General features: G+C 39.8%; 1 protein-coding gene across 1 annotated transcript; it reads right to left on the bottom strand.

Moving 5' to 3' along the window:
* Positions 1-2,268: 2,268 nt before the first annotated feature.
* sppl2a (signal peptide peptidase like 2A) lies at positions 2,269-15,026 on the bottom strand (the record flags this gene model as incomplete). The annotated part of the gene is made up of 17 exons (XM_079216788.1): positions 2,269-2,709; positions 3,375-3,408; positions 4,415-4,575; positions 4,933-5,013; positions 5,590-5,689; positions 6,457-6,510; positions 7,087-7,143; positions 8,873-8,947; positions 9,145-9,226; positions 10,130-10,231; positions 10,332-10,428; positions 11,555-11,718; positions 12,815-12,948; positions 13,051-13,140; positions 13,527-13,709; positions 14,221-14,337; positions 14,973-15,026. 17 exons carry the CDS (start codon positions 15,024-15,026, stop codon positions 2,669-2,671), a joined length of 1,626 nt encoding a protein of 541 aa, XP_079072914.1. The 3' UTR covers positions 2,269-2,668.
* Positions 15,027-16,305: the final 1,279 nt, after the last annotated feature.

Below are 16,305 nucleotides of genomic sequence, written 5' to 3'. Positions count from 1 at the left end.
TAGGTATATTATGATAGTTGATTTTTGTCAATGTTGCCACTGTGTTATAACAACAATAATGACTCGCAACGTTGTCTACATGTCATCTCTTTCCAGTCACCCTGAGCTCTTCTGCTCGACCAGACTAGACTAGAGGACGAGGCCCGAAGAGGAAAAGTTACACCAAACAAACACAAACGTTGAGACAACGTCTGAAGCGGGCCTAAAACATTCACGAGTCACGAGTGAGCGTTCAGGTCTCACGAATGGTTTGAGGACATAAACGCACTATTTAAAACACGACTCAACTTTCAGTTTAAACGGACTTGGCAGCCGCTCGAGGCTGCATTGACTTGTCACTGGCAGTGACAGCGTGTCTTGTCCGACATCTGGTAGAAATGTGGCTCAAAACCAATGCCAGCTGCTCTGAGGTTCACCCTACTGTCCGGTTTTCTGCGTCGTTTAACGGGAAAATAACCCATTGCTAACGTCGGCCACCGGAGAGCTTCCGGGGAGCTAGTTAGCTTCGGTTAAGTACCTAGCATTTAGCTAGCGAGCTAGCTTATTCAGCTGGCGAGCGTTACGGGTGTGATTTCGGGGTGTATTCCTGCTAGACAGCGTGTCACCTTGTTCCCTTTCCCCCATTACGTGGAAGTCACGGTGTTTTAGGGGTACGGTCGGACAGTAGTCTCGGCTGACGGCAGGCTGGCTGACAGGCAGCAAGCATGGGGGTGTGGGGGGGGACCTGCCACTCAAAACCGCCGATCGGTCACGACGGGACTCAAGCGCCAATTTGACAACACTATAAAACCCAGAGGAAGGTTCAGTCGGGCACTACGATCGGATCACGTACCATTCTCTTCACCGTTGAGACTCAGGAAGAGCTGCGTCGTGGCTTTTATCCATCTATCGGCGGTGCTCTCGGTTAGCCTTGGAAGGAAAGCCCAGTGGACGTTAGAGAGATCCGCTTCGGCTGCAGCTCCAACGGAAGGTTGCTTTTTCATAATTGTGCGACTCCAGACTGACGCTGCATGACGACCCGGCTGACTCAGCCAGCACACGGTCACGTGCCCGAGGCGGAGCCAGCTGCCACATGTGCGCTTTGTTTTAGTTCCTGATAATGACTAACAGCCAGCGAAAAAAAAAAATACATTGTTTTAACTTCCCTCGTCCTGTCTCACTTGTTTAAAAGCCTGACTGATAATATGGCGACACAGCCGCTACGAGATTACGAACGGCTCTACAATAGCAACACACGGTTCCTCTTTATTATAAGGTACCCTTTCTTAAATACTTATATTACTAATTCCTTTATTAATGGATAACACATAGCATAGCCTACTAACGCCAGTGATTTATAAATGAGTCAGAGGTTATACAGAGGTAATACAACTCTTTCATTCAGCAAGACCACCTTTTATAGACCCTTCCCCTCCTATGAAAGTTTTGCAGATTTAGACCAAAATCCAAGTAGTATACTACAACTTTTACATTTGCAGACTTAATTTTTTAATAAATATCCTTTATTATTGATTTATTTGCAAATATAACTGCAGACTTTAGGACCTGATAGCATTCATAACATGCGTTATTCAAGCAGATAACAACCGGACAAGCACCTATAATTACGTTTAACCTCGTTGACTAATAACTACTTGTTATAAATTCTTTCCATCTGATGAAGCCGTTACAAATTAACCATTAACATGACATCAGTCACGAATTAGTCATATCACGAAGGAGATATTGGTTAGTGATTAGAATAAAGAAAATGTCTACAGAATGCCATAGCTGTCAATTCAGTCTCCCTTTCCTCTTGTTATAAAAGTACAAAAATGCATTTGATTGATGATTTAAAAAATTCAATTATAACACAAGTGCATGATTAAGAGTGCATCGAACTATAATATGATTAAGTGGCAAAAGACTCCAAAACACAAACAATATGTGCGTTATAAACACACCAACAAGGACTGGATAGTCTGGTTGGCCATATTACATTCAACATATTTATAACAAATATTTAGTTAATTATTAACTCTTTCAGCAATGACAATGTACCAACTATTGTATCCAGTATGGCAACCTCTTTTGTTGCAGAATTAATTTAAATTATGTAATTTAAAGAGCCTATATATTGATGTTTGGCCCCCAGCTACCTCATAGAACATAATGCCCCATAAGTCGTTTAATAAACTGTCTTTCCTCTCAATTCGTATACTTAATTACCGCTTGTCTGTCCCAAAGTATCCATGTGGAAGTGTCAACAAGGAACCAAATACACGTACATTAACATTAAATATAAGTTCACTTTAATATAAGGCGATGAAAGAAATCACATCATACAAACACAGAAACAGTTATCAAAAATGTATCAATGTGGCTACAAGTAATTTAAAACCTACCTCACCCCTGATGAAACAACTGTCAAGCTGAATATTATAAAGTGCTTCCTCATTTTGTTGTATGCAATCATCACCAAGGCAAAGTCAATAAGTGAGCCTAACAAACCTTTCAGGCACTAAACAAGCCAACACAATAGTTATTAACCTTCTAGCCAGTTGCAGCAGACAAAACCCTTACTGCTTTAATAATCTGTTGATCAATAACATGTGATCCCTTGCCTTGCAAATGTAAATATTAAAAAGTAAAAATAAAGCATCCAGCGGTCCATCCTCAACACTGTAAGTCAGCATATGTCTCCTTCTACGGAGCACTCAGTTCTTCCATCTAAAGAAAAGAGAAAAGGAATAATTAATATAGTTTTGGGTTTACCAAATACAATTGACAGATGCAGATTTTGGGAAGTTTAATTGGCAATGCGCACTGCATATACAACAACAGACGGGCCGCACGGTCTACATATAGCAAGCCACAGAGATAACATATCCTGATCCCAATAACGGCAAGCAACATGCAACATGGACATGTAGGTAACTGCATGAAGGATGGAGTGATGCAAGTATTAATTCCCGCTAGTTGGAAAAGATGGATGAGTGGAGAAAGAGAATGATAAAAATCAAACTGCAGAAATAAAAAGGTGAAGTTAATGGTATTCCAGGGCTATGGCGTTAACACAAGGTGCGTTGCTGAGAAGCTCTTCAGACATTTCTGATTATTTCCAATCAACTAGAGACACCTAGTGGTGAGTTAATGGAAAACAATGTACTGTCCAAAGTTAGGTCCTCCAAGTTCTTTGTATTTTAAAAAGGCATACCATCTGTTGTGTCTTTAAATATCACATTGACTCTGGAAATCAGGGGTTAAAATGTCCAAAGAAAAAGATAAAAGGGGCCAAAAGAAGACCCTAAGAAAAGATTAAGGCACTGCAGTCAGCAAGACTATAACATGTCATGAGAGATGGAGGGTGAGGTCTGGGGTTAAGGGAAGCAAACCTGGCAGCAAAGGCTCCCTTGACGAGTCCAAGACCTGTCGAAGATGAAGCCAGGTCAGAATTGTATCTCTTTCCTGCCCCTTTGTTATTGCTCGCATAAAAAGACGAGCATATAATATAATGTAACAGGTTCTGCTGATTTGTATAGAGAATTCCTACATTTTATATAATGCAGGGGATTCTGGATCAATTCCCAAACACATCCAACATTCAAAACATGTCCTTCCCTCATTGTGGGAGACGTCACCAAATAGTAATGAATGGGTGTGACACACACCGTCACAGCACAGGCCAGGTTAAGGAGCATGTAAAAGATGTAAAACAGAGGTCTTTCCATTGTCGATTACATTTGGTTCTTCAAAGAAAGCACAACATGCTAGTGGGTATTGTGGGTGACACAAGCCTGAATTACGGTAAGTGCAATGACAGTGTAGTGATGCTGTTGTGTTTACTGAGAACCTGAAGCTGCAGAGAGCTGAGCTGATGTAAAATTAAGGTTAGATTAAAAAAGAGGCAATTAGTGATAACAAATAAAACATACTTCACATTAAAAACTGCCGCTTCTATTATTCTATTAACCATTTTACTGTTTTGTTTAAAACAAAAGCAGATAGAGAAAAAAATATCTTGCTCTGCAAAAAGTCGGCAACAATGAAAGCGCAAACCCTTAGAGCAGACCAGAAAACAGCTGAACAGCCATTTATTATGTTGTGCACAGGCAGCTCGGCATTAAAGCTTGTACGCCTTGTTTGTATAAGTAAATCTTAACAATATTCTCCTCGTGACTAGCAGTGAGCATAGGTCTTGGCAATAAGGCTCGCTGTGTACTTCAGTCTTTGCAATAGTGCCATCTGTGTTGACTTTAGTTTCATGAACTGGTGGTGAAAAACATGTCACAGATAAAAGAAGAGTGAAGTTCCTCAGAATTACACTGAAACCTGTATGAACACAGGAAGTACCAAAAGGAAGTACCAACAGAAAGTGCCACTGTGACAAAACTGTATAGAATCACTTTAAACTCTCTCTCACCGGTCCTCTCACCTCATAGGTGGTTCCCGCCCAGAACTGCTTCATCTCTCCCCTGCACCCAGCCACCACGGCGGAGGTTATCAGGGTAAAGGGGACCAGGTAGAGAAGTGCGGGCTGACCCATCCCCGACAGCAGCATCACAGCAAATGTCACTATCATTCCCAGCAGATAGGCTGGAATGAGAGACGGACAAATACAAACACAGAAGGAGGCAGAACAAATTAAACTGAAACTTGCCATGTAGAAATATTAAAAAGACACTTGCAAAATATCATCTGATATCAAATATTTCCACACTGATGAATAGGCAAATTAAATCAAATACACTCTCAAATGTATGGAGTTCAGCAAGAAGAGTGTGCAGTAGAGCAGTAAAGAGCAGCACAGCTAATATTATAACAGAGAATATATAAAAACAAATCAAAAGCACTGTATCCTATAATGCGATGATGATATACTTTACACTTATCCTTACAGTATTTGTACAGTATACAAATAATTAATACAATTATAGTTGAACTGTGATGTACCTGTGCAGCAGCAGACAAAGTAGATCTTCTTGCTGCTGTTGATCCAAACATCAAATCTGCTGCAGTAGGCCACCAGGAGACCTGTTGGACCAATGAGGATGCAGAGGTTGAGTGATCCATCACACTATAAATGCTTAACTTTATTTATTGTTTCTCAGCTCAGATGCAGTGTGCATAAAGAATAATATACAAAACAAAATGAAGTAATAATAACTAATACAGAACTTTCCGCTTCATACTTTTAATATATACGCATAGTTTTTCTTTTTTAGAGGAGGGTTCTGCTCATTAGAATCTTATCTTGAGACCACACATCTACAACCCCTTCACACCAACTTCAGGATGTAGCATTGAGAAAAGGAGTCGGTGGTTAACAAGTAAAGCCGTACTTTCTCAGAGGTAGCCTGGGGTTCAGCGGGGACCTGCACCATGTTACATTGCATCGACGACATTGTATTTCTGCTTTTATTTTATTAAAGATAGTTGTTTTTGGTATTTTAAAGCAAAAATAAAGCAACACATGAGAGCTGGGTGTGCACTTTACACATCATATATTAAGTTTTCCTTAATTTTCCTCTATGGGTTTATATACTCTAGTTACACAGAGCAGCCACTGCTGTGTACCAGGGATAGTTTAAACACCGACGGTGACCTCACCTGGAACAATGATATCTCCATAACCCAGAATGGAGAACTGCATCCCACACAGGTTCTGAGCCAGTTCTGAGAAGCGTGGGACACGCATGACCACTGGCAGCTGAGAAGAAAAACATATTTTAAATGTTAATAAAGAGGTGTGACTCTACTTAATATTAGTTTCTCAAAGCAGCAATTTGGTGTCGTGATTCCCTGATTCAGTTTGAGCAGAACCGGTGTGGTCAAAATACAAATCAAGTGACTTTTCAACACACAGCACCTGACAATCATGTGAAAGTCTGACATATGTGGGTCTTTCCTTCACTTCCCATTTGTAAAGAAGTAAAGTAAAAGCATTTTGTATATCTCACAAGAACATTATTTTCATGAAAAGGAGGATAACAGCCAAGAATGTAATACACATTATAGATTAGATCACATTAGGCTTGGACGGGCTGAATGGATCTATGTCCATGTGTCAGTCATGTGTGTTTGTAGTTGAAAGAAGACTAAACTCAAATTATCCCCAATAAGGGGCTCCATCTTTCTCAGCCTCTTTCTTTGCCTGTTCCAAAAGAATAGACTGACTTCTGGTGGCAAGTTTTGTGTACTGCATATTTCACATGAGTGCAGCATTATAAAACGTGGAGAATCTGTATTTATGACAATCCATGTGTGCATAAAGAATAATATACAAAACCAAAAAAAGGCCTTCCACAGAACTTTCCGCTTCATACTTTTAATCGCATAGTTTTGTTCCTTTTAAAAAGGAGGGTTCTGCTCATGAGAATCTATCTTGAGACTACACAACTATAACCAAGCCCTTCCCACCCACCTCAGGAAGTAATATTAAGAAAAGTAGATGGTGTTTAACAAGTAAAGCCTTACTTTCTCAGAGGGAGCCTGGGGTTCAGCGGGGATCTGCACCATGTTACCTTGCGTCTACGACAGAGCCCACCCAACCCCAACGCACAGTTAGTCAATCAGTCTATCATGCCTCATTGGGCGTAAACAACAAGCAGTGCAGATCAGCCAGGATGTTAATAAAGCCAGAACAAAGTTCAAGGGGAATTCCACAAAACTCAGGTTTTATATTGATGTCCAGCACACTGCTCTTCTTGAAAAACACACACATTCACTCCTCCAATTAAAGTCATTCATGGAACAATGTATCTTCAGTCTCACAATAAAGTGAACAATTTTGGGTTAGTAGAACGCAAAAACCATCCTTGGTCAGAATAATTAAAAAAAGAAAGAAAATGGGGATCATAATTCAAGATATTTAAACTAATGTACAAAAATAGGCTTTCCGTTAATTTTATAAAAATCGAGAAATTGGCATTCATGCTTTTTAGTCGCCCATCGCTAATTATGCTGTATTGTGAACAACAGATATTTGTTGCAATCAGCAGGAGAGGTAGTTAACTCATGAAAACAATGAGAAGACTGAATGTGGAATCTGATAATTTGATTTGGTGAAGTTCCCCTTGAAGGACGAAGCAATGCAGGAGGACTCACCTTCTCTCCGGATGCATCCGGGCCCAGTGCAACCTGCACCATAATGCTAACTCCATTCTGTCGACAGAGAAGAGACGGCAAGCATTCATTCATATTATGTTACTCGTTCTGAAAATTGTAACTGGATTACTTTACTAGTTGCTGCATTCGAAAAGTAACTTCACTACTAGTTACTTTACTTTCCATTTTTTTAAGCAAATGTCCAAATTAACCACAAAGATACATGGACAAACATCATGACCCTTTCATCACTTTATTTTCAATAAAGGGCATCTCTTAGCCTTTCCACATAGTGTATTGTAAACATGTAAAACAAAATGGCATATAAAACTCAGCCATTAACTTGAACGAACATTAACCCTGTTCACACTGTCTGACCAAAGAAATATGCCTCACTTTAAAATCCACAAACAACAGGATACAAGAGGCTATGTATGGTGGGGACATTCAGGTCAAACAGCATAACACATTGAAAACAGGCTTTTGGAAACATGAGACCCCACTAAACCAAATGGGGGCCGACTCCTAAGAACAAAACCAGCTTGTTATAGGAATCATTGTAGTGGTTTAAGAAAAATAGAAAAATTAATGGCACTTTTTCCCATAAAATAGAAACAGAAATGCACTTAACCCAAAAAATAGAAACTGAAAATGCAATTAAATAAACAGAAAATCCACTTCATCATTGCCTAAATAAACAGAAAGTGCACTATATCCTATGAAGTTTATCATTTTTCTCTATTCTTCAAAATAGCGATTGTATCGCATGAGTAAAAGTCTCTTGAATCTTTTATCCGACAGCCTGTTCCTCATTGGGGTCAGAACAATACTGCCCAGGCTGAAAGCCTTTCCACAGTGTTGTAACTTGTTTTATTACATGATTTCCTCTTATTGTGAAGAGCATGTAAGTAGGAAGTGCTTTTACTTTGATGGCATAAAGTACAATGATACGTGCTTGTTGACGCTAACTAATGTTGATGTTACTGTGGAAAATATATACGTGTCTGGTGCAAGAGCGCGTTCTCAATCGCTTTAACAGTTGTAATACTGCAGTTCACCAGTAAAGTGATTCCGTTCATACCAGACGTGTCTTGTCCTCATTAGAAGCTCCACCTCATTACAGACAGGTGCACTTGATGGTATTGGAGTGTTGTATTGCTTTACAATATTCTTAATCCTAGGGAACCTGGAGAGAACCTCCCAGTTGGATCCGGGCACTCCGTCTCCGTCTCCGTCTCCGTCTCATCCATTCCCCTCTTCCCTCCTCCTACGCACTAGCAGCTACGTCACTCAAATCACTGAGATGGAGTTCTGTGATAGGTTGTTCATGCAGGAAGTGTCGTGTGACTCGCGCGCCGCTAAAAGAGAACTTTTCGGACTGGTACAAATGTCTTGAGTAACGCAGGAAAGCGCGTTACTGAGGTCTAGTAAAGTAGTGTAGTTACCAATATTTTGAGTGTAATGCGTTACTTTACTTCGCTACCTATAAAAGTAATTACGTTACTGTAATCCTTTACTTTGTAACTTGTTACCCCCAACACTGCAGGCATCACACTAAAACACTAGAGCTGCAAAAACATCTCTGACTAAATGGTAATAGGTGTCAGTGTGTGGTTGTGTAAGGCCACTCAAATTAAGCTTTTGTGCATACGTGAAATATGGTTACATATAATCTGAAAAATACGGAGAAATGGCATCATAAACTGATCAGTGGCAGTTAAGTATGTGAAAAACCCTACTGCTCCAGCTCTGAAAAAATCAAAACAAATCAAATACATACTCATACCTTAGTGAAGAAAGGAGTAATGAAAACGAAGAAGACGTCATACACAAGCAGGAGGCTCAGCAGAATCACACAGATCTATGCCATTATGGGGGAAAGAAAGTATCACAGATTGATTCCAGAACTGAGAAAAACATATTTTAACATTTCAACACAGCACAATACATATTACAAATATACTTCAATGATTATTAATTAGAGTACAAACACTAATTATGATTAACAAAGTTCAGATTAAGATAAAATTATGAAATAAGAGATTGTGATCAAGATACCTTGAAGTTGGACAGTGATATGGTCTTCATGAAGTTGAGGCAGAAAGCAATGCCAAGGAGGTCCTGCAAGATCCAGATCCATCTGTAGAGACAAAAACAAATCTTTGACCTGGTGTTTTAATTTAAGCATTTGAGTTTTTAACTTTAGCTTTTGAGTTTTTAACTTTAACAAGAACAGTCTAGCTCTACTTGAGGATACAGCGCAAAAAAAGAAATGCATTGAGTTACACCCATTTAAAAATAACAACCTGCTAAACTAAATTCTGCTAAAATCATGACACAAAGCCTAGAACAACATTAATTAATAAAATGTTTGATTTTGAAGCCATATGTTTCATAGTTTAGCAAGAGACTTTGGCTTTAAATATTTTTTGGCTTTGACTCGGGCGTAGCTGTCTAAATAAGAACAAAACATCTACACAAACAAGTCATGTTAAGGACATTGTGACAGGTAGGCTGAAAATGATTTTAGGAACACTGCTACAATGAGACACTAACTGCAATAACGTGCCAACATTATAATCAAATTGAACATGTGAGTGAGATTATTATTTAGGATAATTAACATGTAATAAGAACATATTTACTGAAACTTAAGACAAGAAAATATGTTTTCATCAATACTTTGAGTCATACAGCAACAGGCTGCTACAATTATTCAGTTATTGCATTCACAAGTAGATGACCATTCCAACCTTCAGACATTACGTCTTTTACACCATGGACATAAAAAAGCCCTACAGTCACCTTTCTGGTGAGTTTAACAATAAGCTATAAAGAAACTTTAAAAACTAACACTGACTAGAGAGATGCAATTGAGAAAAGCACTGCTGCTGCGATGCAAGTGTTTACCAGATCATTTAAACCAATAAGCATTTCCTTCTCCACCACCACCCCAGTCCTCTGTGACGGTGGCACAGCTGTGTCCGAGTGTGTTTTGGTGTATGGGTGTGTGTGCATGTGTGCATGTGTCCCCTCACAGTACCTTTCTTCATTTCTGTAGACACCCCAGACCACAGCAATGGCAATACACACAGAAGCCAGGATGAGAGACCTCACAGAGAAGTTGTAATTCCGGATGGAGAAGCTAGAAAAAGACACATAAATAAAGATAAATAAAGACTTTCAGCAGTTGAGGCTTGTCTGCCAGGATGTGATTGTGTGTTTTTAAAGAGTGATGCTCATACCTCCCAGTGGCACAACCAAATTGTTCCATCACTGCATCTAGACAGCCGAACAGTGCAGAGGCAGACGCCAGGCAGAATATAGCAATAATGACGTAAACTGGGGGAAGAAGAAACACAGACCACAATAACCAAACTCCAGATATAATCACTCCTTCCAGTGCTTGAAGTGGACCGATACCCATGCATACACAGTACTAGAACTTCTACGGTTTACTCTTTGTTGTACCGTGACATTTTCTTGTCACTTTTCTGTCCTCACCATATCAGGTTCTCTGCGCGATTCATATGATCAGAGTTTTGGTATTCATAAGCCGTAAGAACAGGACAACAATGTAGACAGCATCTGGACGAGCTGATGCACCGCAAGGAGGAGAGGAGGCGAGAACGAGGCTGCTGTAATTTATCAATACCATTTTCAGTGTTTGTCAGTTTAAAAAATATATTGTATGAAACATTATTTGGACTTTTTTCTGAATCAGCTTATTTTTCATTTACAGAGTATGATTTTACAGGGCAAACATTTCCAGCAGAATTAAATGTTCAAAGGAAAACTGGTATATGTGTAATTAACAAAATAAATATTTAAGTTTAGCATGTTTTATCTTTAAGCCTTTTGGGCGTTATCTATAATAATGGTCCATGACGTACAATTGCATAGTTTTAAGTCAAAACCGTTCACATTTTCTTGGGGGAGGTATCCCAAACCCAATATCTCCTTGTATCTCTTTAGTCAGTTATTAATATGAATGCGTCTCTTGATCCTTCTGCATAATATGTACGAGCATCTTCACAGGGACATTGCTTCTAAAACCTGAATCAATAGCTCAGCTCTTCATGCATACATGTATACCTGCCTGACTGGCTGGTGTTGATTCCAGGCTATCGTACGACACTAAAGGCTACAAATAACACAGGAACGCACTTTAAGTATTAACACTGTGGGTAAATATACAAACATACCACCTTAACGATATAATGTTTCAGTTGGAATATTATTGGAGAATTATAGGCCTACTATAGAAGATGCACAGCCCAGGTATAGCACTATAACAATAAAAACACCACTGATTATGACTGACACAATATAACATGCTTAAAGAAGTAATACATAAATAGGAATGAGTAGCAGGACATTGCTAAGACCTGCCAACATGTAAAGAGTCAATGCCTATTTTAAGCATTGACTCCTTCGGAGTACATAAGAGCTGTGTATTCCTACTTACCAAGGACGTTGTAGAAGAAGTACATGAGGACCAGCATCCCACACATCATTGCGACAAAGATGACCACTTTGAGAGGAGAGTACAGGAAAAGCTCTCCGCTGTCTGCTTTGCTCTCTCCCCCTCCTACCCCTCCTCCCACTGCAACAGGACCATACAACCGGTCTCTGCCAAAAAGAGAAAAACACTAGATTTTTTTAAATGTATTTATCTTAGACAAATCGATGAGTAGTTCTTACGGGGAAAAAATACCAGCCCATCATGGCATGGGCTTGTATGGCTGTCTTTCTGTTTTGTATATTATATAGAATATTGTATTGTAATGATTGACTGAATAAAACACACAAACAAACAGACAAGTACCAGGATGAGTTTTGAGGTGTTTAGGGCTATACTATCTGCTCAGATTCAAACAAACGCTTCAGAACTGATTGGACAGCACTTCTCAGTTCAGATGGATAATGACCCAATACATACTGCGAAAACAGCCCAAAGAGCTTCTCAAGGCAAAGAAATGGAATATTCTTCAATGGCCAAGTACTTAGGGGGCGACTGGGGCTCAGTGGTGAGCAGGGTCGTCCTTCAATCGGCATTTCGATTCCCCAGCTCCGCTAGCCCATGTCGATGTGAAAATTGCTCCTGTAGCTGTGCCTACGGTGTGTGAATGTTAGTTAGTCATGATGGGCAGGTGGGCCCTCCCATCAGTGTATGAATGGGTGAATGATGTCATGTAGTGTTAAAAGCGCTTTGAGTGGTCCGGAAGATTAGAAAAGCGCTATACAACTACAGGTCCAAGTCAGTCACCTGATCTCAACCCAAGTGAGCATGCTTTTCTTTTACTTCAGATAAAACTGAAGGCAGAAAGACCCACAAACAAGCATCAACGGAAAGAGGCTGCAGCAAAGAACCTCAGAAGAATCTCAAAAAAATTGTGTCACAGTCCAAATATTTATGGATCCAACTGTATGTGTTTATTATTGATAATGGCATCTACTGTATGTTCACTTTTCAGTAAATAATGCATTCACAGACACTTAATTACATTGTCACTGCATACTGACCAGCGTTTCCCACACAGATTTTACTTGGCAAGCCGCCCAGGTATATTAAGCGACCCACTTTAGCATTTTACTACCCAGTAGGTAGTGGGAAACACTGCCAACAATGCAGCAACTATATTTTCTGCTAATATGTACTCGAGTTTGATTTAAATAAAATGTATAGATAGTGCACTTGACTATATGTGAAGCTGCAATGTCCTACCTCTCACACGCCCCGCTCCAGAAGCCGCCTAAGGCGACTGTGACAATAGCAATCAGTAGCATGACTACAATGCTTGCATCAATCTTCGAGTGAGGTGGAGCATACAGTTTCACCTGCATCCCTTCACCAAACACCTGAGGATAATGAATAAACATTTAATCAGAAATTTTTCCAGTTGACTGTTCTTCGTGTTAACAAGATTGAATTCAGAAGCAGCAGAAAAAGTAAGGACTGACCTGCTGTGCTTCAAGATAGTCCCTGTACCTCATGAGAGCCAGAGGAATCTGGATATTTGCATACTCTGAGTCATTGGCTGATGGAGTGATCTGAAAAGCCGAGGAATAAAAGAGAGATTTTCATAAATGCAGTTGTTTAGAATGTCTTGTCTAGCTCTTGGTCAGTCATCTTTAAATGTTATATTGTCAAACAACGAGTATGAAAAAAAATGGAAATCCCCACATCCACACCACTGGTATTGTGTCACTTCCTTATTTCGGAATCACTTCTGCATGTGCATCTTACATGTTACATTCCTACATATGGGCACCAGTATTACAATCACGTACAGACAACAACAACAAAACAAAAGACTATGAGTCCTCCATGAGAGTTAGTTGATAATCAAGACACCTGCAATATTAGGAAACTTTCAAAATCACATTCCCATGTGATTAGTCTAGTGAAAAAATACAGTTTGATGTAAATATCCTACCAATAACGTGTTGCTGGCAATGAGCAAAGTTGTAGCTCCAAGGCTCTGAGCAATCCGAGCTTTCTGGCTGAAATCACAGTCCCCCCTCATCACCACCAAGGCTTTGCCCTTTACCAAATCTGGACTGACCCCAGAGGTGTTACACAGCACAGTGAAGGTCATATTCACCAGTGGATACTGGAACTGAGAAAGTGAAGACAATAATTAATGTAGCAATGAGGATAGGTGGAAAGTCTCCGAGATTTATCCCATCATAACTTTGGGAAACATAGGAGAAGTCACACAATTCTGGGTGGTACGGCAAACACAACAAATACATTTGTATCTAGGTCTTCGTCATTACTTCTTAAGTGTACATACGTTTACTTCTGGATTCTACCACTCTGATTACTGTAATCAGAGTGGTAGAACATCAACAGCCACCAGGTTATAAATAAAGGCTGTATAAGTGAAGTTTTGAGATTTTACATTTTTAAGTTCATCTCAAGTTTGTACACTGGCCAATTAGGCAGTTAACCACTCATCTATTTCAGTTATGATGTCACAAAGAACAAAATATTAAATCTAAAAACAAATAGACAGAAAATGGTGGAAAGAAATGGCATAATATGTCAATAAAAGTCAGAGTTATGTTCCTTTCCTAATAATGATAACTCAGAATAGAATAGTGCTGGAAAAGGTTTGAAAAACTTACAGCAGCATCAAGGGTTTGTGACAGGGGGGTCCAGGAATGATTGTGGACAATACAGTACTCCTTGTTTGTAGTGTTACTTCCATTTGAAATGTGCAAGATCGCCTCTTGGCAGTTTATCTGTCGGGCAAGAAATGTCATTCTTAGAAATGTTATTCTTTTGAGCTACATATTACACATATTATTGGAGAAAGTACCGTACCCCAACCCAGTCATTTCAATGGCATTTGACATTTAAATGAATAGTTAGACCCTGCCCTACACCGATGGTATAGTCATTTAAATGCTGTCATTTCACTTGCAAATGTATTATGCGAGATCAGATTGACTCGTAGCAATCTTGAATCATCTCCCAAACATCACCAATCTAAAAGCGATGACACAGACATACACTGTACAAGAGCTGTACAGTGATCAATAAGTATGTCCCCATCCATAACTAACTAGCTAGGTTAACTAACTAGCTGGCTGTTACATTACGGTCGCAGATTCTTGAAATGAAAATGAAAACGCTTCCGTGTTGATGACGTAGTCAAAAACCACACTCCGCCGAAAAAATTAAACTAACGCTACATAAATAAGCGAACATTACACGCATATGAGCCCCGTGTGTGGACAACGCACTCTGAATACGGTTCGGACCGTTAACAGCAGTCGTAGCTGACGGTTCGTCCAGATATATAACCTAAGGCCCGTCCGTCAGTTCCTGACGCATCACCCAGTTCAGTTTCTGTTTTAACCGTCCGTTAACTTACCTGCGATACAAAGAAAGCCACCGACACAATTATGAATCCGACTGCTTTTTCCATTTTGGTAACATTCGTTTTTTTACGGAGTCCGGCGGCATCCACATTAATTGACTTCTAATAAGACACGGAGACACTTTCTAGTCGCTAAGTTACGAGTATGTTCATCACAATTGTTTAGCTCGCCACCAGCTGCCAGGCACTTCCTGTATCGGCTCGTGAGCGACACATGACCACGTGACGCGAGACGCTGACCCATTGGCTCCTGTTTCACCTCACAGCGTCTCAACAACAAACAAGCGCACTATGATGATAAAGAAGTACAAGTAGCAATAACAAAACGTCGTTAATAATCCATGAGCAAATGTCATACAGTGAACAAGTAAGAGTAGACCTAACGCTATACTATCCATTAGCATAATGTATAGCCTGAATTCTTAATAAGCAAGACACGTAGCTTATGTTGTTACTGATATTACCGATCGATGGAAGTTTTCAGATTTAAAAAAAAAACTCCTTGTTTGACAGATTCATTTCTTTCTTTCTTTCTTTGTGTGTGTTCAGGCTCAGGATTGACATGATAATAGTCAAGACTGGTTGAGATGGTTAATGGTGCATAACCAGCTCAAGATGGACATGAAATGAATGGCCAAGATCTTGGTGAAATGTCCAACATTCGATAACTGAGTGAAAAATACCACTTTCACGTTTCAGCTGGTTGCAATCTGCAACCTCACCGCTCGATGCTGTCAGGTCCTACACACGGGACCTTTAAAGGGACATATACATTTGTGTCATTGTGTAGTATGGCTCGTTCGTTAGAGCAGAATCCAGACGAGAGCAGGCGGCCGCAGCAGGAGGCGTTGACAATAAACTGCGATCAAGTCGGACAGTTTTCAGCTGCCTTCAAAGTATACACAGGAAGTCACAGAAAAATGACTTCCTGTTAGTTCCAATATTTAGGCTACTTGTAGTTTACAGATCACGTTTGGATTTATTCATATGTGTTTGTAAATATATATTTATGTAGAAATGTGTGTGTAGCTGCATCCTTTGTTCTTTTTATGTCTGCCTGTGAAATTCATTACTACTAGCTTTGATATGTTATATAAATACGATTTTGTATAAACAACCATACAAGATGTGTTTTTAGATCAAACATGAGACGAATAGTCAACAATCGAGTGTTAAGTATTACAACTACACATACAATAAGGATTTTATACAACACGTGGTGTTTGCTGTCAGATCTAAGAGCCAATCAGCTCTCTGATGTGGCGACAGCCAGGCGTTTCCCATCATGCACTGGGCCACGCAGTCGTTGGGCTACTGCTGCGCCTGA

The sequence above is a fragment of the Taurulus bubalis genome (genome assembly GCF_910589615.1).
Source record: "Taurulus bubalis genome assembly, chromosome: 4".
NCBI lineage: Eukaryota > Metazoa > Chordata > Actinopteri > Perciformes > Cottidae > Taurulus > Taurulus bubalis.
This window is presented reverse-complemented; position numbering and strand designations above follow the sequence as displayed.